The 24,277-nt window shown below is 47.1% G+C and overlaps 1 protein-coding gene across 1 annotated transcript in view; it reads left to right on the top strand.

The window, feature by feature from the left end:
- The window catches only part of PRPF6 (pre-mRNA processing factor 6), a 31,902-nt gene that overhangs the window by 667 nt on the left and 6,958 nt on the right, over positions 1-24,277 (top strand). The window contains exons 2-14 of the mRNA XM_073236308.1: positions 1,168-1,336; positions 2,164-2,282; positions 4,696-4,774; positions 5,249-5,425; positions 5,660-5,815; positions 7,575-7,669; positions 8,130-8,286; positions 9,049-9,211; positions 11,724-11,842; positions 12,780-12,998; positions 19,223-19,345; positions 22,514-22,635; positions 24,052-24,190. Coding sequence (XP_073092409.1) covers positions 1,168-1,336; positions 2,164-2,282; positions 4,696-4,774; positions 5,249-5,425; positions 5,660-5,815; positions 7,575-7,669; positions 8,130-8,286; positions 9,049-9,211; positions 11,724-11,842; positions 12,780-12,998; positions 19,223-19,345; positions 22,514-22,635; positions 24,052-24,190 — 1,837 coding nt within the window. The remainder of the gene's footprint in view (positions 1-1,167; positions 1,337-2,163; positions 2,283-4,695; positions 4,775-5,248; positions 5,426-5,659; positions 5,816-7,574; positions 7,670-8,129; positions 8,287-9,048; positions 9,212-11,723; positions 11,843-12,779; positions 12,999-19,222; positions 19,346-22,513; positions 22,636-24,051; positions 24,191-24,277) is intronic.

Genomic DNA, 24,277 nt, shown 5'->3' with positions numbered 1-24,277 from the left:
AAACTCTCAGCTCCCCAGGGTCAGGGATGGCATCTGGAAGGCTGGTGACTAGGTCCTCTATGCCTGTCACACAGAAGATTACCTTAAGTTGCTGAGTAAATGAGTAGCTATTATCATCGTATTTGGTTGGTTATTTTTTGGGTTAGGAAGACTGTTTGGTTTGGTGGGGGTGTTATATTGGAATCTGTGGGGCACACACAAGTCTCATATTTACACCATCTTCAGAGGCCTGCAGTTTACTGGAAGAGGTGAAGTATTTGTGTTAATTATCATAAAAAGGAGCAGATTTAGAACTCTGGGGTTCCAGCCATCAGGGAATGCCCTATAGAGTGTTAATAGCATTTGAGCCAAGATTAGGAGAGCTGGATTAGGGATGGAAAAATGTGGCAGGGTTAAAGGAAAAGTGAAATTTTTGCATGTGTTGGGGAGTTGAGAAAAAAGATGAGGCATGGAGGAAGATGAGAGAACAGCAAGGAGTCTGTGTGGAATATGCGTGAGCAGAGTGGACCTGCAGGAGGCCAGAGGAGCCAGAGCACCCGCAGACCCTGCATAATCGTGCCTGCAGAATGCCGTTGTCAGAGCCATGTGCACACAGAGGAAGGGTGGAGGGGCGGCTTCCTTGGTTTCCAGCCTTGATGGGAGTCGTGGTCTGGGTAGGAGGGATTCTGGAGGTAGACTTAGAACTTGGCAGTAGATGGGATGGAGAAGGAGGGAGATGGAGGCAAAGCTGATGCTGTGGTGCCTGGAATGGCGCTGCTACCAGCTGAAACATTTCAGAGCAGCTGCAGGGGGCACAGAAGAGCAACCAAGGGTCAAGTTGGGTTTGAGGGCCTCATTGGAAGTAGAGGGGGAGATGATCAGCAGGTTAAAAGGGAGGCTGGGGCTTGGAGTAGGGAGATCTGGTGCCCTGGTGAATCTCTTTGAAGGGGAATCGGTGGCAAAAGATAGGCCTTGGAAACCCTTTCAAAGTCGGTCAGAAGGTTTCTTGCCTGATAGGAGAATAGACTGGTAACGTTTGAGAGCATGGCTGTGTCTGGTTCCTTGCCAGCAGGATCTTTGGAGGTTTCCCAGAGGTGTTAGAAAAAGAGATGCTATTAAGTCAGGACTATGGAAGGAAAAACACAGGAACACAGTCATCCAGGTAAGTGGATGTCTGGTCTCCTGCAGTGCCACTGGCTTTACCACCCGGTCAGACATTGGGCCTGCCCGGGATGCGAATGATCCTGTGGATGACCGCCATGCACCCCCGGGCAAGAGGACTGTTGGGGACCAGATGAAGAAAAGCCAGGCTGCCGATGACGATGACGAGGATCTGAATGATACCAACTATGATGAGGTGACTGGTGGGCTCCCAGGCGTGTCCAGGCGGGCTGACCAGCTTCCTAGTGTGGGGTACTGCTGCCCCCTGTGATGAGTGGCTCAGAGTAGCTGATGACTTAATGTATTGTTTATTCACAGGACATCTTCCTGTGTGTGAGAGGGGAGCAGGGAAGAAAATAAAAGAACACACACTTCTGTTTTTTCAGAAGAGATGTACTTGCAGATGTGAGAACCACTGGGTTGGTGTGTCGGGCCGGTCTTCAGTAATGGCCGTTGACAGCCTTGGAGCTGAGCTTTGGTTTCTTTCCTCCAGTGCTCACCCTCTGGTTGGCGTTGGATCAGTTCAAGTAGTCATCACGTGTTCTAACAGCATTTTTCCTCTGCTTAAACTTAATTCTGAAACAGTTTTAAACTTACAGGAAGTTGTAAAATTACATGGAGAATTTCTGCATACCCTTTACAACTCTTTCGTGCCCATAGCACAGTCACTGAGGCCACGGCACTGGTCTTGACACAGCGCTACCAACCATGCTTGCTTGAGTCTCACCAGGTTTTCCACCTATGTCCTATTTCTGGTCTGGGACCTGGTCCAGGATCCCACATTGCATTTAGTTGGTCTTCTTAGTCTCCTCCACTGGGGTAGCTCCTCCATCTTACATGCCGTGGCACTCTTGAAGAGTACTGATCAGTTATTTTTCCTCAATTTGGGTTCATCTGATTTAAAAAATTGTTGCTCAGTTTTTTTTGTAAAATGCAAGAATTTTACAACCAGGAGTGTTCTCTGTGTCTGCTGATGGGGTCTGTGTTGGAGGAAAAGCCCTAAGTATGTTGTTTGTTTCTCAGTTTAACGGCTATGCTGGGAGTCTCTTCTCAAGTGGGCCCTATGAAAAAGATGATGAGGAAGCAGATGCCATTTATGCAGCTCTGGATAAAAGGATGGACGAAAGGAGAAAAGAAAGAAGGTAAAACAAGTTATAGTATCGCCCTTCACATTGTGTTCACCCAACTTTTTTAAAAAAAGTTTTGTTTTGATGCATTTCAGACTTTTAAAAAAGTTGCAAGAACAGCACGTGTGTCTGTCCAGTCTCGAGGCCACCTGGGTCTTGGTCTACGGCAGCCACATTTAGATAAGTGGTTGGCTGTCACAGAGGAGCCTCAGGGCCTGGGCACTGGAGTGGAGAGCTTGAGAGCTCTATGTCTGGCTTTCCAGAAATCAGAATCACATCAGGGTTACCTCTTTGAAATGGGCATAGTGATGTTGCTTAATGTATACTAAAATAATTTGGAAGTTAACTGAAGATGGCAAATGAACATCCAGTTCCTCACGGGCAGGTGATCATGGCTTGAGAATCTTGGTCCATGGACCATCAGTGTCGGGACACAGCCATGGGGAGCTGGGTCAGGTTGGTGGGGACAGAAGCCAATAGTGAGCCTGAAGGGGGTGAAGCACACACAGGTAGGGGACGACGTTTGCTCTGTCCTTGGGGCCTGTTGGAGAGAAGATGCTCTGCAGCAGGGCCTTAATGTTTTCTGTTTGGGCTCTCGGGGTGTCCTGCACTGAACTTTGGTCTAGCAATTCTTGTACTGATGTCACCTCAATGTACCAGCTGATATGGCAGCAGCCTTCTGAATTCCCTGACCTTGTTCTGGGAAAATTTATGCAAAGCAAATACATGATCCTACAAACTATAATAAACTACATGGCTTTGTAAGTTGTTTACATTTTTCAAAGAGTACATTCTCATTAGGGAATGCTAGGACAATGACATTAAGTGTAGGTAAGAGAATAAGATTTATTCATAGGCCCAGAAAGTGACAGTTCACATTTTGGTTCATTTTCTTCTTTATATTGCTTATTATATATGTAATTTACTAACCCCCCCATAATATATGTAGAGTTTTTAATTTTTTCAACATTGTAATTGAAGAGTAGAATGTAATTCTTAAGGGGAGTTTATTGAAGCTTATTATTAATCAAGGTGTATGAACTTACAGCAGTGTGTATATATTTAGTAATTAAACATGTATGGATCTGTATGTTAAAGAAGGTTTTATTCCAGTCTTCTGGAATTCATACATAAAAAATTGGAGTGACATGGATACACTAAGAGAATCATCAAATTTAGTGGTTTTAGAAATGTGGTTGGCTTTTTAAGCTTTATAATGAAATAATAAGTATAAGCATACATAAGATTATTGTATTTACAATATACAGAAGAACAGTGCAGCAAACATAGGCTGCCATGTAGTCTACACACCTATTCACAGTTCACACATTTGCTGCTTCTGCACCTTTAGGTGGTCTTTGCTGGGACATGCTGGGGTCAGTGTACCCTCAGACCTGAGCACTCTGCCTTCCACATGGACCCAGCACCTTATCACACCCACCAACATGAGCCCTGATTCTTTGTTATCTGAGCACCAGTACGCAGCTGTATTTCCTTGCTTTTTTCCAAACCAGGATACAATGGAATCACTCCTCATATTTTCCAAGCTTCCTCCTTTCCCGTCTTTTTAACTTCTACTGACATTGGCTTTTTGAACAGATCAGCTGTTTTCATGAAGGGCCTGAATTATAGAATGGCTGCCTAGCTCCTCAGGGTGTCCTTGAACTTGTTCTCCCCTTACTATTTCCTGCGGGTGGAAGTTGTATCCTGAGGCAGAGTCCTACCTCTGGTTTTTCACCTTTTCCATAATGGAGGAAAAGGCAAGTCTCAATGTTAGGGATTATAAGCCACTTGGTTAACATCAACTCTTGTTTGTCTAACTTGGTTGGTACTTTGTCACAGTTTCTTGTAACTCTTTATGTTCAAATATAACTGGCACCTGGTCCTAAATCACCAGTAACCCAGTTAACGCTCCCTAAAGAGCAGTTACTTGGTTGGTGATACAGACCATTCGTTCTGGCAACTGGAGCTGTGAAGCTGACGGAGGGCTCATTGTTAGAGGTGATCTGTTTACTTGGGAAGAGGGAGGCAGTGACAAGTTAAGTAGAGAGTTGGGTGGGCAACTAGGACAGGGCTCAGCTTTTCTTCTGAGTTGCGGAGTCACAAAGAAGGATTCTTCTGAGTTGAGACCCTACCTTTGGAATTTTGTAAAGTTTCAAAGCAGAAAATACACTCATGTTCAAATTCAAGAATTTATATCAGAGTAAGACAACATGCTTTTATTTTAATAAACTTCTGCATGTTTTCTTTTGGTAGATAATTGAGTTATTGTATTTGTGAATGTATCCATTATTACCTTAAAATATATTTGACTTGGCTGCTGAGCATGCATACTTATTTTTTGTGATTTAATTAAGAAGTGTAATAAAATGACTGTTTCAGAAGGGGCATCCAGTATTTCTAATGCATACACACATTTTACTTATAGGGAGCAAAGAGAAAAAGAAGAAATTGAGAAATACCGTATGGAACGCCCCAAAATCCAGCAGCAGTTCTCAGATCTCAAAGTAAGCAGATGGACTGATGCTGTTTCGAATTCACTTGACCTACAGCAGAGACCCAGCCTGCTCTGTGGTAGAACTGATGCAACTTTACTAACTGTAGTTTTTATTTAACTCAGATGGTGGAAGGCAGCCCCTACTTTAGTATATATGATTATACCTGTGTGCACAGAGCCTCTCCTCCCCTCACTGATAAAGGTGGGATCAATGAGCTTATTTTCTTTGTGACTTTAACTCCATTTATACATAAGGTTTTCTAAGTCGTGCCCTCTGGGCTTCGGCAGAACAGTTCACATCGGAGAGAAGTAGACTGGGTCCCACGAATCGATTTTCCTGAGTGAAGTAGATGAGCATTTCCTCATCAGAATCCTTTCTGAGGGATGATGATTTCGGGGCGAGGAGTCAGGAAGAGCGTAGTTTTTCTTGTGCATGTGAAATTCTGCCAGAGGATGAAAGCTTTTTGGGGCTGAATGTTTGCAGAGGAAGTTGGCGGAAGTCACAGAGGAAGAGTGGCTCAGCATCCCAGAGGTTGGCGATGCCAGAAACAAACGCCAGAGGAACCCGCGTTACGAGAAACTGACTCCTGTTCCCGACAGTTTCTTTGCCAAACATTTACAGACTGGAGAGAACCATACCTCAGTGGATCCTCGACAAACCGTAAGCATCCGGAAAGAAGGCAAGTGGGTGTCTCGTAGTCTGATCAGACAGGCCGGCAGCGGGGCAGTGGGGCAGCGGGCGGTGGCAGAGCAAGTGCTTCTGCAGGTCTTTCACTGTGTTGCAGCTCAGCCTCTCTGTACGTCCGCACATGTCAGAGCTCAGGGGAAAGATTTCAGAGAGAGAAGGTTCATCTGCATGAAAATGCAAGCCAGCATTCTGTCCTTTTACCACCAGCAATTTGGAGGTCTTAACACACCCTATCCAGGCGGATTGAACACTCCGTACCCAGGTGGAATGACACCTGGATTGATGACACCTGGCACAGGTGAGTTGGACATGAGGAAGATCGGCCAAGCGAGGAACACTTTGATGGACATGAGGCTGAGCCAGGTGAGAGTTTGTGTCATATAACATTTTCCTACAGGTGATATTTTAAAACTCTTATTTTATGATTATTATGGGTGTGTAGTATCTCACCGTAGTTTCATTTGTGTTTCCCTTATTAGTGATATTGAACATCTTTTCATATGCTTGTTATCTGTATATCTTTGGTGAGGTATCTGTTAAGGTCTTTGACCGAATTCTTAATTGGGTTGTTTTCTTATTGTTAAATTTTGATAGTTTTTTGTTTATTTTGGATAACAGTGCTTTATTAGATGTGTCTTTCACAAATATTTTCTCCCAATCTATGGCCTGTCTTTTCATCCTCCTTATAGTGTCTTTCACAGACACAAGTTTTGTATTTTAATGAAGTCCAGCTTATCAGTTTTCTTTTCAGATACAGACCTTTGGTGTTGAATCTGAAAAGTCATCACCATATCCAGGACACCTAGGTTTCTCTGTGCTACCGTCTAGTTTTATTATTTTGCATCCTACATTTAGGTCTGTGGCCCGTTTGAGTTAACTCTGCGCAGGGTGCAGGGTCTGTGTCTGGGCTCGTTCTCTCCGCATCCAGCGGCTGGAGCACTGTTGGCGGGAGAGACCGTCTTTGCCCCATTAGTTGCCTTTGCTCCTTGTCAAAGGTCAGTTGACTGTGTTTATGCAACGGCCCTCTCTTCCGTTCCACTGACGAGTGTGTCCCTTCTTTCTCCAACACCCGCTGCCCTGGTTCCTGTAGCTTCAGAGCGAGTCTGGAGGTTCGGGTACTGTCAGTCCTCCGGCTTTGTTCTTCTGCTTCCGTGTTCTGGGTCTTTGCCTCCTCTCCCCATGAGCATTAGAACAGCTTGTTGGTGATCCGCACAGTGACCTGCTGGGACTCTGGTGGGGGTCGCTTTGACTCTGTAGGTCAAATTGGGAAGAACTGACATCTTGACAATATTGAGTCTTCCTATCCATGAACAGAGACTGTCTTTCCATTTATGTAGTCCTTTAGTTTCTTTCATCAGAGTTTTGTGATTCTCCTCATATACATCTTGTAGGAATTTGTTAGATTAATAACTACTTCACATTTTTGGGTGCTTATATAAATGGTGTTGTGTTTTTAGTCTCAGGTTCCATTTATTCATTGCTGGTATCTAGGAAAGCAGTTGACTTTTGTGTATTAACCTTGTTTCCTGCATCCTTGCTATAGTTGTTTATTAGTTATAGTTTTTTTTTTTCTTTTGGATTCTCTACATAGATAATCAAATCATCTGCAAACAGAGAGGGTTCTGTTTCTTCCTTCCCAGTCTGTCCCTTTCATCCTTTCCTTGTCTTGCTGCATTAACTAGGACCTCTTGCCCATTTTTTACTTGGGTTTCGTTATTGTTTATCATGGTAATATTAAGATTTGCAACTGAAGAGAATAGTATAATGAGCTGCTGTGTGCAAATTCTTGAAAACTCAAAAGAAATTTAAAGAAAATTTGAAGTGATCTTTTACTTTATGGTTTCTGGATTTCACTTATTCTTAGATAGCCTTTTGTTATGTTCTGTCATATTTTTTCCCCTGGTACTTTTTTTTTAATAATCTAAATCTTCCTTCTGTATAGATGAAATTTTTTTATTATTATCACAAACTGTTGTTTCTGTTGGAGTCATTTCCTACTTCTATTAAAGTTTCTGTGTTCTCTGGTAGCCATGCGTGTGGGAAGGGGTTTCAGGGACCTCTGAGTCCTTGGTTCCGGGTGTGCTGATGCCATCCAACCAGCTCAGCTTGGCCTGTTGTGCAGGTGTCTGACTCGGTGAGTGGGCAGACTGTGGTCGACCCCAAAGGCTATCTGACGGATTTAAATTCCATGATCCCGACCCACGGAGGGGACATCAAGTGAGTGTTCCAACTGGGGGGGTTGGATAGAACTCAGGTTGCAAAGAATGTTTTGAGTTTTATTTGACACATGTGCAGCCAAAATAGAATATGGGTGTACTAAGTAATATACAGTGAAGTAGTTTGATTTTCCACATAAACTATATCTGTACTCATTCATTATGGACATTAAATGTGTTAGAAATAATATTCCAAATCTGTGTGCCTGGTAACCTAGAAAGCAGCTTGCTAATGTGTCCCATGCTCCAAACTTTGACCTTAGTGTTCAGGGCCTGGTGCCTGAAGAGATGTTCAGAGCCTGTTTGCATGGATGCCAAATAGGCTCAGGAAAGTGTCAACTAGAGTTTTGAGTTGGCTTGACAATTCAGACTTTGTATCTGTGCAGTGGCATCTTTCCTCTGGGCTGGGGCACACACTGGGCAGTGTGGTAGCTGATCCCATATGCTTTCTTGCTTCGTAGTGACATCAAGAAGGCAAGACTACTCCTCAAGTCTGTTCGGGAGACAAACCCTCATCACCCACCCGCCTGGATTGCGTCAGCCCGCCTGGAAGAAGTCACCGGGAAGCTACAAGTAGCTCGAAACCTTATTATGAAGGGGACGGAGATGTGCCCTAAGGTACGGCATGCTGTAGGGCATTTTCCTGGGAGGCTGCATGATGCCAGCCCCAGAGGGACCTTTGTGTCTGCCACACGAGACATCCAAGGGAGCGAACTTCAGTTAGAGTAAACCTACATGTCTGTGGTGTTGAAAATACAGGTAATAGTACACGCAAGGGGAGGAGGGAAAAGTGTTTTCCCGGGGCTTATCCTCACTTAGAGTGAAGGCCCTTCCACCATTAGTTTAATGTCGAAAAACCTTAACTAGAAAGAGATAACTAGGTCAGCTCTTCATTCCACCTAACATAAATAATCTAAAGACCGATGCCAATTCCAGCACTGTTTTGGAGGTGGGAGTGAGTAGACAAGCTTTAAAAAGTCCTATAAGACCATACATTTTGTGCAGAATCTGGGGTACTCCTGACAGGGAAAGATGCCTGTGAGTACTTACCCCAGGACATGAGGCGTCAGTCAGAACTTCCCAGGCAAAGGTACAGCTGCCTGCTGTGCACCTGTCTCTGCTTTGTCCATGGGTGGACTTACCGTCCTGCGGGGAAACTGTTCTTTTCTCATAGTGTTGCTGCATGTCTCCCCCACGACACAGATGTGCCATAGCCACGTTCCCAAGCATTGGCATCACAGAGGGGTCTCTGGTGCCGGTGTGTTCGAGGCCCAGCTGATAGACTTGATCGTGAAATGTGAGGGCGTCATGGGCTCGTGTTCCTGAGGCCTGTGTGCACATCCCAGGGCTCTTGCTGCTTACTGTTCGTTTGCCTCACAGAGTGAAGATGTCTGGCTTGAAGCGGCCAGGTTGCAGCCTGGGGATACGGCCAAGGCTGTGGTGGCCCAAGCTGTCCGTCACCTCCCACAGTCTGTCAGGATCTACATCAGAGCAGCAGAGCTGGAAACGGACATTCGTGCCAAGAAGCGGGTTCTTCGGAAAGGTGAACTCCCTGGGGTGCCCACCGGGGCAGGTGTGCATGGGGCCGTGTCGACGAGGAGGAGGTGTTGCCTTCTCCACTTGGGGCGTGTGCTCTTGGGGAGCAGGTTTTCCTCTGCTTCGTTTGGGTTGGTGGTCGGGGTGGCCAAAGACCAGTGACACTTTCCAGGCCTTTATCTGGGCTGCATGGCCTCTGCCTTGGGACTGTCTGGGGGGCATCGCCACCTGGCTTAGGTGTTGGGTTCAGCTCTCATTCCTGCCTTTTCTTGCTATGTGGCCTAGCGTGAGCTGGGCAGTTGCTCTGTGGCCCAGGTTTTCTCCATCTACAAGATGAGGCAATAACTGCTCAGAAGTTGCTTTTCAGGGCTTGATGAGATGGTGTACAGGAGGGGTGAGCTGGGCCAGCAGGAAGTAAGCCTCATGGTGTCGGCCTTTCCATTGTCTGTCTGGTGTGTGATGTTCTGGAGGTAGAAATGTGCCACTTAAGTACAAAACATGTGGGTGTCGCGACAGCTTACGTTACCTGTGCGCCTTCTCACCACCACAAGGCAGGGTCCCGGCAGCCACTGTCCCGCCTAGTGCCTCAGGCACCGGAGCGTGTGCGGGTGGCTCATGGCCCAGTCAGTGGTTTGCATGTCAGGGAAGCCGATTCTGCTCAGGAATCACTGCCAAGATGGAGCTTTTGTGGATAGTTTGTTTGTTTTTTCATTATTGCGGAATTGATAAGAAGAATACTTGGTAATGTTTTCTCTTCACCAGAACTGCATAGTAGATGCTGCTTTTGATCTTTGCTCCAGAACAGAGGGCTGACTGGGATAAACCTGTGCAGGTGGCTTATTCTTCCTGAACCTCTCAGTGTGGGTGAAATAAGGTGTATTTGGGATTGAGGGCAGTTTTCAGTGAGAGGTTTCCAATGTCAGTTTTTAAGATGTGTTTTTGAGTGAAATATCAGATGCATATGTGTGAGGCCCAATGGTACTGGTATTATTTCAGACAGCTTTTGACTGTTTCTGCCTGTGTTTGATGGAGCCCAGGTGAATCTGCCTTAGGTGTGGCCCTGACTGTCCACATATGTGTGTGCATTCAAGTGTTTTCCAGTCTTGAGTCTGGTTTCTTGATTGCAGCCTTGTTACCCATTAAATGCTTAGAGTGAGTCTCTTAAAGTGAGTCGGAGCAGAAAGTTAGCACCTGTCTTGGTTTATAGACATCAACTTACCTTTTTTTAGCCAGGAATATAGTTCTCTAATGACAAACACATTGAACTCTGAGTAATTAGCATTATTTATTTAGGAAAGCTCTACTGAATTTCCCCTGCCACAAGTGATGAATGGTCAGAATGTCTTTGTGGCCACTCCCTGTTCAGCAACAGATTGCCTGGGTCCATCTCCAGCTGGCTTCAGATCTGGAGACGGGGTGGTGCCTGCAGAGCAGTATCAGGTGATCGAGCTTCCAGGCCGCCTTGTGTTGAGGCCCATGGCTTCAGGGTGCTTCTCCCAACTGGTGCTCGGAGTGCTCAGCAGGTGCCATGCTGTTCTGCCAGCCCATCGCTCTGAATAACGGGATGGTAAGGCCAGGGAACCCCAGGGCTCTAGCCTTTTTCTGCACATCTTTGCTATGAAGTAAGTTTCCTGAACGTGTGATGGGTGAGCCCATGGATGGTAGTGCTGGCAGGGCACTGCAGACAGGGAAAGCAAGTCCATCCCAGTAAGAACCAGCCCCTTGCCCTGCAAATGGAATGGGTTTGGGGTGTCAGCTGGTCCAGGGGCTGACCAGGGAGCAGTTCTTTGGGAGGGAACAGCTCAGCGGTGGGCATTATCGGATCATCTGTGGGAGGAAGCCTGTGTGGATGAACTCCAGTGGCTATGATCCCACCTCCATGGCCCTAGTACACAGCCCTGTGGAGCAAGTGGGGTGGTAGGTCCCCAGAGGAGGCAGCCAGCGCCTGGAGGATGTGGTCTTGCCACACAGTAATTAGAAGGCCCCTGCACAGATGCCTTGGGAAGCCTCACACAGGAGCCTTGGCCTGTCCTAATACACTGCAGGGCTCTGTGCACTTGCCCTTTGTTTGGGGCTTTTTGGTAGATTGCATTAAGAAAGGGCCTGCTTCCTCAAAGGTCTAGAAGTTCCTGGGAGTCTGTCCCTTTCCCCCATGTTGCTCTGTGCCAGCTGCCCATGTGCTGCTGAGGGTCCTGCCTGCAGCAGCGCCAGCAAGGCTGTGCTGTTAGTGTGGTGTCACCATGGCACTCTTGTCCCCTTGTGCTCCTCAGGCCCCCATGCCACTGCCAGCCATCTGCTCCGCTCCACTCTTTTGCTTTCCGGTTCAGGATGTTCTGTACTGGTCATTGTTTGTGTCTGTGCCAGACCTGCTACCATGTAAAGGGCAGGCCTCTGGTCCCCACCTGTCAGCCAGGGGAGAGACCATCTGACTCTGCTCGCAGCAGCATCCTCTGGGACACAAGCATCCTGCTTTCACTTCCCCTTTTCTGTGACCTGGTTTCTGCTTTGACCTTTCCCAGCCCTTGAGCATGTTCCAAACTCGGTTCGCTTGTGGAAGGCAGCTGTTGAGCTGGAAGAACCTGAAGATGCTAGAATCATGCTTAGCCGAGCTGTGGAGTGCTGCCCCACCAGTGTGGAGGTGAGTCTTCAGGCCGTGTCCACGCCCCCAAGTTCACTGTGTCTATGTGGCATCAGCTGAGCACAGAGCTTCCCAGGGCTGTGGCTTCTGGAACCATAAAGCAGGCAGTGTGACCACAGATGCTGTCCTGTGACACAGCTGCCAGGCAGAGGTCATTTGTGCTGTGGCCAGTATTGCCTGTGCTGGAAGTGCAGAACAGAATCTTAGCTCACCCCTGACCGCCACAGAGAGACCTATGGGGAATGCTCTTTTCCAGGGCCAGTCTTGTAATTCAGCTCCTAGTTTATAAACGGGACCTGAGGGTGGAGGGCGCAGGGAAGTACTGACCTGTCTCCTCCAGCCCAGCATGGGGCCCGCTCGTGGCCTCAGGCTGGGGCTCGCTGGCTCTCTAGCCTAAGCATCCTGGCTCGCAGCGCTCTGTGCGGTGACTTTCCATCCTGATATCTAGTATGTCCTTAATTATCCTAAGGGGGATTGTGAAACCCTCCAAATAAAATCAATCTTTATTTATTTACATAAAAGTAAATAGAGCCCATACATCTTTTTGGTGATGAAATGTTGCAGAAGCAGCAGCTGGAGTGTGAGAACTCCAGAATGTTGAACGCTTCGTGTGTCCTTTTAACTCCTGGAGGCAACATTCACATCCCCTTCACTGTATGTTCCAACTCCTGGAATGAGTCTGGCACACTGTGCACATGCAAGCAGTGTCTGGAGCACGTGACTGAGAATCTGTCAACTTTGCATGGTAACAAAGAGTCCCTAAGTCAGTCAGAAGCACACCTGAATGGTTACTGGATCAGGAGAAGATCGCCGCTGTGCGCACTGTGCGCTAAGTGGTCCTTGAGAGCTTTTAGAACAACTCATGCGTGTGCTGCGGGCCCGTGTGGCCTGGGCTGTGCTGACTGCTGTCCTCTGTGTTCTTGTGCTCCCCATACAGCTCTGGCTCGCTCTGGCACGGCTGGAGACCTATGAAAATGCCCGTAAGGTCTTAAATAAAGCCCGTGAGAACATCCCTACAGACCGGCACATCTGGATCACAGCAGCCAAGCTGGAGGAGGCCAATGGGAACACACAGATGGTGGAGAAGATCATCGACCGAGCCATCACCTCGCTACGGGCCAACGGTGTGGAGATCAACCGTGAGCAGTGGATCCAGGTAAGGTGGGCAGGTGGGGCTCCTATCTGTGGTCAGTCTTAGTGTCGTCTTTAAAAACGGGTGTCTTGCACATTGGAGTCTCTTTTAAGGTAGGGGCTGCTGGATGGCCCTGAGGGCATGTGGTCACGTCATAGCTTTTCATAGAGTCAGAACCCTGAGTGCCTGTTAGACCTGGAGGCTCTGAAGAGCTTCCAGCACATGGACACACATGACCAGCACTGCTTTGTGAGTAGAGATAGTATAAAGGGAATGACAATATTATGGCTCCTGTCATTTTCCCTGTCTTTTAGCCTTTTGTATAGATTGTAGCCAGTGAAGTCTCTGAAGATCTTTTAACCCAGCCACTGGATGGGTGCCTTCTCCTGCCTTCCACTTCTACAAAGTGAACCCTCTAGGAAGGGGTTCCCCATTCTCGTGAGGGGCCCGGCCTCCAGCCTGTAGGGTAGTCAGCCAGGGAAAGTGCTTCTTTATGCTAATCTGCCCCATTCTACCAGAGGGACCTGCAGAGTGGCTTCACCCTGCCTCTCAGCATTGGAAGATGGCCCTGATCCGCACCCCGCCTTCTCTGGGCTCCCGCTGCCACAGTTTAGATCACTGTTTTCAGAATGACCCACTGTCTACACCTGAGCTGCCCCAGATGTAGCCAGGGAGGGCATCTCCCCTGCTTCCAAGGAGGTCGCCTCCGGTGCGGCTGCTTCCCAGGAACCCCTCTTGCTCAGTACCTCTACTCTTTTGTTTGTTTGTTTTTAACAACAGTTGATATACAACCTTACATTAGTTGCAAGTATACAACAGAGTGGTTCAACGGTTACCCATGTTAAATCCTCACCGCCTCTGGTGCAGCCACTATCTGTGAGCACAGGAAGATGTTACAGAGCCATTGGCTGTATTCTCCATGCTGGGCTACCATCCCCATGACCAACTTATATTACGATCGAGAATTTTTGTGCTCCTTTATCCCCACCCCTCCCCGACCCCCACCCCGTGGTAACCGCCAGTCTCTCCTCAGTGTCTCTGAGTCTGCTGCTGTACCTCTCCTCTTTTTCACATGGATGTTGTTAATCCACATGATCCCCTTTTGTGTTTGGACGATTTTTAAAAAAATTTCAGGTGCAGGGCCTCACATGTGCCTTAAATTTTAACCATCTAGACTGATCACTTCTTTCTTTAGTGTTTTTAACCATGGTGTTTTACCGTGTGGGATGCTTTCACTCCTCTGGGCAGAACAGGGCTCCACCTGGGGTCATCTTTCTGTCCGAAGGACTGGCACTAACATACCCTATAAGTCAGGTCTGCCAATGGTGGATTCTTCCCGATTTTGTATCCCTTTCAGTACTTTAAATGTACTGGCCCGCTGTTCACTCACGTGCATTGTTTAGAGTAAGAAATCTGCCATTCTCATCTGTTCCTCTGTACACCTGTATCTTTTTAATTAAAAACATAAAAAATTTCTTAATTAAAAAAAATTTGCTGCTTTCAAGACTTTTTCTTTATCATTGGTTTTGAGCAGTTTGTGCTATGCCTTGTGTAGTTTTTTTCATGTTTCTACTGTGGAGTTTATTCATCTTCGATCTGTGGATTTATAGATTTTATTATATTTGGAAAATTTGTGACCACTGTTTCTTCAAATACCGCTTCCTCCTAGGTGGAATTACTTGTTCATTAGGGCACCTGAAGCTGTCCCATAGGTCACCATAAGCTATTCACTTTTTAAGTTATTCTTTATTTAATTTTTTAATGGTTTATTGAATCATAATTAACACCCCATAAAATTTATCCATTTAAAGTGTACAGTTTGGTGGCTTTTAGTATATTTGGCAGGCATCACCACAATCTAATGTAGAACTTTCTCATTACCCCAGAAAGAAAACCTGTGCCTATTACCTATCCTCTGCCCCATAGTCCTATGGATGACTTTCCTTATATATTCGCCTTTTGTCTCTACCTATTTTCATTTTCTAGACATTTTATATAAGTGGAATTATACAATGTGTGGGCTTTTGTGACTGGTTTTCACTCGGTACAGTTGACCCTTGAGTAGTACAGCCTTGAATTGTGCAGCTCCATTTATATGCTGACTCTTTTTCAGTAAATATATTGGAAAATTTTTGGATATTTGTGACTACTTGAAAAACCATTTTCTTTACTCTAGCTTACTTTATTTTAAGAATGCAGTGTATCATCACTCATTATCAGGGAAATGCAAATTCAAACCACAGTGAGATACCACCTCACACCAGTCAGGATGGCCAACATCAAAAAGACCGGGAACAAAAAAAGCTGTCAAGGATGTGGAGAAAGGGGAACCCTCCTGCACTGCTGGTGGGAATGTAAATTAGTTCAACCATCATAGAAAGCAGTATGAAGGTTCCTCAAAAAACTAAAAATAGAAATACCATTTGACCCGGGAATTCCACTCCTAGGAATTTACCCAAAGAAAACAAGTTCTCAGATTCAAAAAGACATGTGCACCCCTATGTTTATTGCAGCACCATTTACAATAGCCAAGATATGGAAGCAACTTAAGTGTCCATCAGTAGATGAATGGATAAAGAAGATGTGGTGCATAAACACAGTGGAATACTACTCAGCTGTAAGAAAGAAACAAATCCTACCATTTGCAACAGCATGAATGGAGCTAGAGGGTATTATGCTCAGTGAAATAAGCCAGGCAGAGAAAGACAAGTACCAAATGATTTCACTCATATGTGGAGCATAAGAACAAAGGAAAACTGAAGGGACAAAACAGCAGAAGACTCACAGACTCCAAGAAGGGACTAACGGTTACCAAAAGGGAGGGGTGGGGAAGGGTGGATAGGGAGGGAGGGAGAAGGGGATTGAGAGGTGTTATGATAAGTACACATGGTGTGGGGGGATCGTGGGGAGGACAGTGTAGCACAGAGAAAACAAGTAGTGATTCTGTGGCATCTTTGTGTGCTGGTGGACAGTGACTGCAGTGGGATATGGGTGGGACTCGATGGTATGGGTGAATGAGTAATCACATTATTTTTCATGTGAAATCTTCATAAGAGTGTATATCAATGATACCTTAATTTTAAAAATGCAGTGTATATAATATGCTGTACAAAATACATATTGACAACTGTTATTAATACAGCTTCCGGTCAACAGTAGGCTATTAGTAATTCTGGGGGGAATCAAAGTTATACTTAGATTTTCTGCTGCATGACCTGATGGTCAACTATGCAGTGTTTGTTACCCAGGCTTGTCCATATTGTAGCATGAATGTGTTGAAATCTTTTACATGCTTTAAATTCGGTCATTTATCTTTTAATTATTGCTTATTTATTATCTATTTTTTTATTGTTGCATTGAATTGTAAGGGTTCTTTATATTCTGGATACAAGTCTTTTATCAGATCATATAATTTACAAATGTTTGCTCCCATTCTGAGGATTGTCCTTCACTTTCTTGACTGTGTTGCTTGTATCACACGTGCTTTTAATCTTGATATAGTCCATTTTATCTATTTTTTTTCTTTTGTTGCTCATGCTTTAGGTATGTTATCTAAGAAACCTTTCCTAGCCAGAGGTCATGAAGATTTACCCTATTTATCCCCAATTTTTATTGTTTTAGCTCTTGAACTATAGTCTGTAACCCACCGAGTTAATTTTTGTTGTGTGTGGTGTGAGGTAGGGGTCTAACTCCGTTCTCCTACATGTACAAGTTCAGTTTTAGCGTCACTGTCTTCCCCTGTTGAGTGGTTTTGGCACCGTGGAGAACCAGTCGATCATAAAAATAGGAGCTTAGTTCTAGACTCAGTTCTGTTCCATTGGACTACATGTCTATCTTTGTGCTAGTGCCGTACCTTTCTGGTTCCATAGCTACAAAGTGAGCTTTGAGATCAGGAAGTGGGTCCTCCTCCTCTGTTCTTCATAAGACTGTCTTAGCTAGGCTGGTTTCTTTGTGTTGCCACGTGAATTTGAGGTCAATTTGTCAATTTCTGCAAAAAAGCCAGCTGGGATTTTGATAAAGATTGTATTGAATCTTTAGATTAGTTTGGGGACCATTGCCATCCAAACAGTATTTTAAGTCTTCCAATCCATGGACGTGGGATGTCTTTCCATTTACTTAGGCCTTCTTTAATTTTTTTTCCCCAGCAAATTTTCACTTTCCTTTATTTATTCCACAGCATTTTATTATTTTTAACGCTAAGTGGAATTTTTTCTTGATTGCATTTTCAGATTATTTGTTGTTAGTGTAGAGAAATGCAATTTGTTTTTGAATTTTGAGCTTGTGTCCTATGATATTGCCGAAATCGCTTATAAAACTAATAGTTTTAGTGGAATCATTTGGATTTTCTATGTATGGGGTCAGGTCATCTGCAAATACAGCTTTAATTCTTTTCCAATATGGACGCCTTTCATTTCTTGTTTAATTGTCCTGGTTGGAAACTCCAGTAAAATGTTAAATAGATTTTCAGACGTCTTTGTCTTGTTCCTCATCTCAGAGAAAATATCCTGATCTTTTCCTTCGAGTGTGACATTAGCCCGAGCAGCTCACTGATGCTCTTGATCACTTTTTAAAACATTGTTCTTTTTACTCTCAGCTTCATCTTAGACAGCATCTATTATTTTAAGGTTTCACAGATCTTTTTTCCTGTGATGCCCCCTCGCTTTTATCTCGTCTAGGGTGTTTTCATTTCAGATCTTATAAGTACTATGAGCTAAAAACTGTGCCACTGGAGCTATCATTTCAGATATTATAGTTGTCATTTCTAGGAATTTAATTTTGGTCTTTTAAAAATGTCTTTTCATATTTCTGTTTAATATTTTGAACAGATGGAGCACAGTTATGTTGCTTCAGTGTCCTTGCTGTTCATTCTGACATTTGTGTCGGTTTTGGTTCTGCTGATATTTCCCCTTCCTTATAAGCTGTATTTTCCTGTCTCTGTGTGCCTGGTAAGCTTGTATTTGTTGCCAGATTCTGGGGATTTTCCCTTGTTGGGTGCCTGGTACTTTGTGCTCCTAGAAACATTCTAGACTTTGGTACTGGAGCACAGTTATGTCGTTGGTGACATTCTGACCCTTTGGGTCTTGCTTCGACACTGTGCTAGGTCTGATCTGAGCAGTCATCACTCTGGGTCGCTTAGGGTTGCTTTCCCTATGGAGGCAAGACCTCTGTGTGTTCTCCCCAGTGCCCTGTGTCTCCTGGGGATTTCTAGTCTGGCTCTGGGCACAGGTCCTAGGATTGTTCCTGCTGATTTCCACTCATGCACCGATAGACACTCGGTGCTGGTTGGTGAGGGGGTGCTTCTCCGCAGAGCAGAGTTCTTTGGGCTGCACTTTCCCCGCTTGTGCTTGGTCCTGCGTACTCTGTCCTTCTTTGTCCTCGGGGCTGCCAGCTCTGCTGCCTCCAGTGGCCCCTCCTGCAGTTCCCCTCTCTGCACTGCAGCCTGGAGACTCTCCAGGTGGTGAGTGAGCACATGTGGGACTCCCCTTGACTGTGTCCGTGGCAGTCCTTACTGCCCTTTGTCACTTACGTTCTTTAAGTGTCTTCTCGGTTTTCTGACTGTTTGAGGAAGGAGGGTCTTGGTTGCATCAGCATGTCTTCCAGTCCTCCAAGGGCTTTTTGGAGGCTGACTGTGTATTCTGCCAGGTTCACTGCTTCAGCTCTCTGACGGCCTTCTCGGTCCTCCAGGGGCCCTGGTAACCTTGTCACATAGAGCAGAACTGGGGAGAGTCCTCTGTGTCCCGTGTCTGTTCTCACCTGCCGCTTGGGGTGCATATGCTTGGCCACAACTAGGCCGTCTGTCTTGCCAGCCGCGTTTCCACGTACATCTTGTCAGAAGGATGATTGAGGATGGCAGGTGTCCTGTTTCCTTGGTGGTTCTCAGACTACCTCCTGCAGACCCTTAATTCAAGTGTCTGTGAACTTGTCTTTTACTCCTACTACTTTGAAGTTTCTTTAGCCTAGGAATCTCTCGTAGTCATTGAGTACCAGGGTTCTTTTTTACACAGTTGGTGCTTACGTAATGAATGGATGGGTCCAGCTTCATTCAGTCATCAGGTTTTGTCAGCGTTTACCTCCTGGGTGGTGGGGGTGGGGGCGTCGGTGACCCAGACGGACACGTGCAGCCGTCTTCTGTGCCCACACCACCCGTGGTACGAAGGGCCTCCCTGCCCTCACCTTTAAGTGACCGCACACTCACCGTCGACACCCGCAGCTTGGGGCTGTGAGTTCAGTGTGTGTCCCTCTTCCAGGATGCTGAGGAGTGCGACAAGGCGGGGAGTGTGGCCACCTGCCAGGCGGTCATGCGCGCCGTGATCGGCATCGGGATCGAGGAGGAGGACCGGAAGCACACCTGGATGGAAGACGCCGACAGCGTGAGTCAGACGCGCGGGCCTGGGGTCCGGGGCTCGGGCGCAGACCGTCGTTTGACCTGTCGGTCAGCCGATTTCCAGAAGAGTTGCGGTTGTAAGGAATGCGGTTTTCTGTGGACCCGAGTTCGCCGCGGAGCTGCAGCGGTGTGGGGGCCTCTCTGGCACGGGCGGCCTTGTGTGTGGACGTGGGGCCGTTGCGGAGCCCAGGCTCACACAGCTTCCGGCTGCTCAGCGCTCGGCATCTGGGCCCTTTGAGATCATTTCCTTAGAATAAGTTTCAGAGAAGAGATAATGGTGTAAACAATGATGGAAATGAAAAGAGATCCTCCTCTCTTTTTTTAGCTTTTAATTTTGAAATGATTTTAGACTTACAGAAAAGTTGCAAAACTGTATAAGGAATTCTTACATGCCCTTTACCCAGATTCCCCCAAATTTACTCATTTTACTACACTTGCTTTTTCATTCTCCACACATACATGTGCATGCAGTGCACACAAACACATGCCCCTTGTTATTTTTTTCTGAGTGTTTTAAGAGTAAGTTGCAGGTGTGAGGGCCCTTTCACCCCCCCCCCCCCACATACTTTAGGGTTTCTCTTTAAAGGAGGACATTCTCTGCCATAGTCACAGCACGGCTATCAAAATGAGAACTTAATGTCCGTATGGTACTATTATGTAATTGTGGACCAGATGCATATTTCACCCACTGGCTCACAAGTGTCCTTTTAGCAAAGGACTGTGTTCTTGGCAAGTGCTGCCCAGGAGCACAGCCTCAGGTCTTTGTGGCCCCGATGGTCTGGAGGGTGGCTTTGATCTTTTGTTTTTCATGATACTGACTTTTTTTAAACAGGCTGGTGATTTTATAGAGCTCCCTGGATTTGGGTCTGCTATGTGCTTCCCCCTGATTGGGTTCAGGGTCTGCTTCGCTGCGGACTGCTGTGTGCTAGTGGGATGTGTTGGGAACCATGTGCACCCTTTCTGCTGTGACTAGCCCAGGTGGTGTCTCCCGGGTTTCTCCATCGGCAGGTCACCAGTTTTTCCATAGTCTGATTAGTAAGTCTTTTGTAGGCAGACACTTTGAGACTTTGGAAATATCCCATTTGTTGACAGACATTGACCTACTAGTTTTGAGGTCCATTAATGATATTTTGGATCTGTATTAGTTATTACTGTGGTTTTTGCCAATGGTGATTTCTTGTCATTTCTTGTACATTTTATCAAACTTCATTACTTGGGAGTAGGCAGTAATAAAGAGCCTCCCTTTCTTCTTTATCCATGTGGGTGTTCACTTTGCATCAGGGGAAGCCAAGGATGCTTACTCTCTCCTTTGACACTGCAGCCCACTGCTGCCACTGCCTGTGGGGCCCAGGCTGCCACCGTCTCGATCTCTGCCACAGCACAGGTGCCGGCTGGACCAGCTGACTGTGGGGTCTGTGGGGCCTGCAGGGCCTGCAGGTGGCTTGGTGCACTCTAAAGACACGGTTGGTTAGGGGGATTAAGACACAGGCCGACCATCATAGCTTTTTAAAAGCTCTTCATTCTGTAATATTCAGGATATAAAAATGTATGAGGAATAATTTAACAAATATGTGTACAGTCTGTATTGGAAGGAAATATCTAAATATGCACGAAGAATCCCAGCTCCTTATTGTGATACCCCTTTTATTCTGAATGAGGAGTTAAACACTGTTTCTTTTTATTTTCTTTATTGTTTTTGAAAACGCTGGAGGCCCTCCGTGGGGGAAGCCATCCTGTGGATGGCAGATCGTGGGAGCAGAAACCCAGGGGACCCTTCAGATCTTCCCTCCTCGTTTCGCCTCTTTCCCAAAAATGAGACTGAGCACAGCTGTCTTGCCAAGAGTCTGGAATTCTGGAGTAGGAGCAGAACCCTCCTGTGTGCTTGGAAGGACGGAGTGTTCCCTAGGGCTTTCGCCGCCCAACTAGCCCGGCCCACCCATGTCCAAGACCCTGGGCACGCTGCCGCTGCTCCTGTGGGGCCACGAGGCCCAAAAACTTGGCGACCGACCTTCAGAACCTCGGTCTGAGGTCACGGAGAGGGATACAGACCAGTTTGGGGTCTGATCCTTGGCTGATGTCCTCTCTCACGTGTCCAGATGCCCTGGTCAGGACGCGCCTGGGGCGGGGTCCTCCTTGGATTCTGTGGTGGTGGCTGTGAGCCAAGGAGGAACAAGGGGTAAACAAGGCGTCTTAGCTGCATCCCTCATCTTTTTTCTCCTCCACACCCACTTCCATGCCAATCATCTTTGAGGCTTGCTAGTGGTCCTCTTTGAGAAAGCAGCTGTCACTCTGGGATGTGGCTGCGCATGGCCAGGTGCCCTTCGTGTGGGAGGCCTTGCACAGCTGTGAGGCCACCTGTCTAGATCGTTCCACACCACTTAGATGTTCACAGTTGCAAAACTTGGTCTCTGGCACACTTCCTAGTGGCTTTTCACTCACCTCAAGATAGAAAGCCCCATCTTGGTGTGAGAGTGTTTTCAGTGTTTGCGGAGTTTGGGGGGCAGCGAGTTCCCTGAGCCAGTCAGTGAGCTTCCAGTGTTGGGTCTGCTGAGCGCTGGCCTTTGTCCTGTGTGTCCCATGTCCTAGTGAGAACAGCTGCCAGCCTATCCCAGTGACCATCTGGGGGTTGTGACCATCCAGAGATCATCATTGCGAATTGTGACTTGCATCCTCATGTCACCCACCAGGGAGTAAACTCACTCTTGAGTCTGGCAAACCATCCAGGGACCAGAGAAAGTGTTGATGGGAGTTCTGTTGGAGTGGACGGCTTTCCTTCTCTGTGTACTCGCCTGTGTTTTATGGGTTGCCACTGAGTGTGACTTTTATAACAGAAAGTGTTTATACTACAATCAGCTTTAAAGAAGGAACTCATGTGTGTGATAATGTAGTTTCCTCTGTGCCCACTTCACTCACTAGCCTGTGGCTGGCTGTCCTCCGTGCCACCTCCCGTTGTTTGCCGAGAGCTGGCAGGCGGCCCCGTCAGAGGCCCGTGGGCTTCTGTCTCGGTGTTCGTGCCCCCGCCCCCCTGGGTCTCCCTCTTCTGGCTTGTGCTTCTCATCAGATGGTCCTGTCGCACGATTTCTAGCAGATGCCGCCACTGGGGAGGGTGGCCAGTGTCGGGCCGCCCACTCCCACACCTCTCTCTCTGCTCTAGTGTGTGGCCCATAGTGCCCTGGAGTGTGCACGAGCCATCTACGCCTATGCCCTGCAAGTTTTCCCCAGCAAGAAGAGCGTGTGGCTGCGGGCGGCATACTTCGAGAAGAACCATGGTACCAGGTATGTGGTGGGTCTGTCTTCCCGATGTACTAACTAGACCTCAGCTGTAGGTTGCAGAGCGTGACTTTAAACCTCACATTTCCACAGATGGGTGGGTGCCTAAATTTGAGGTCTGCCCCTGTGCTGTGAGGGGCAGGAGCTCCCACGGTACCTGGGACTTAGAAGCAGGAACCACCTTTATAGGCCTGAGGGGTGCCTGGGTGAGGCTGAAGCCTGGAGCTCCGTGTTTGTGCTGGCACTGGTGTTAGCATTGTGGGCGGTGTAACATCTGTGCCCAGACAGGCATGGTTTTCATTTAAGCTGCTCTGGCTCTGGATTTTGGCTGGTTTTTGTGCTCTGAGGAGGTCTTTGACAATTTTATTCGATTGTACTTCTTAATTGAAAAAACTTTTCAAGTCTGCCTTACTGGCTGTAACTGCTGATTAAATTAGGCCTTAGCATTTCTGGTGTTGAGTGGGTAGCTGTCCGGGGTCTGGGGCTCATGTTGCTGAGCACACACTGCCCAGGTCCTCTGATGCTCTCTCCTGTTTCCGGTAGGCATAGGCCTTGGTGGTTGCACCAGGGTTTCAGCTGGGAACACTGAGCCCTTATTTTTTTTCTTTCATGGTGTTTAACCTCAATCTTTCTGCAGTGTCTTTCCATCTGTATTGCTGAAGCTCCTGTCTCCTTCCCACTCTCACCAGCTGGAGTTGACTCCGTTGGGGACATTTTGAGATGACTGTGCTAGCTCACCCTGTACAAATTCACCTCAGACAGTCCATGTCTGAAGTGGGGCATGTCCTGCTGGGTGTATTTTGTGAGTAGGCCTCCGCCTCCCTGTGGCTCAGTGGTCTTGTCCCTGGGCTCAGGGCAGTTCCCCTTCCTCGCCTCTGGCACCCCTCCTGTGGGGCCAACTCACAGAACCACAGGAGGGGCAGAGTGCTCAGGACCTGGGGGTCACAGTTCTGTGCCAGGTGCTGTGACGGATTGGTGGTGAGCCACGTGAGAGCTAAGGGCTTCACCTGATACCCAGACTGGTGATCTTATTCAATAGTGAACGAAAATAGCTTTCTTCCAATAAGATAGTTTCTTTGGATGCCAGAGAATAGACTCAGTGCGTAATCTTTATCGGCGGATCTGTGGTTAAAGATGAAAAGGCCTCTCCTGTCACCCAGACCGTGAAGCCGGCGCTCTCTCCAGGACACGGCTGTAAAATGGGCCTCTTGAGAAGTTCCTCCATCAGGCTGTGCTGTTAGACAATGCGGCACTTTGTAGCACCCTCTACAGTAGTTGATTTTAAAAGCTTTATGGAGCGAAAAGATTTCTCCACACTCTCCCCATTGTAAAATCTGGTAAATCATTTATAGTGCCGAACTTTGGAGCAGTAACTGTCTTTTCAGTACGCGCGCCAAGGCTACAAGCGCCTCTGTCTTGCAGGGAGTCCCTGGAAGCGCTCCTGCAGAGGGCTGTGGCCCACTGCCCCAAAGCGGAGGTGCTGTGGCTCATGGGTGCCAAGTCCAAATGGCTGGCAGGGGATGTGCCCGCAGCAAGGAGCATCCTGGCTCTGGCCTTCCAGGTAAGGGTCAGCCATGCTGTGAGGGGTGAATGCACGTGGCCCTGACCTCAGTATCAGCTCAGTGGTGGAAGCTGACTTGAGGGGGAC

This window comes from Manis javanica, chromosome 5, assembly GCF_040802235.1.
Source record: "Manis javanica isolate MJ-LG chromosome 5, MJ_LKY, whole genome shotgun sequence".
Lineage (NCBI taxonomy): Eukaryota > Metazoa > Chordata > Mammalia > Pholidota > Manidae > Manis > Manis javanica.
This window is presented reverse-complemented; position numbering and strand designations above follow the sequence as displayed.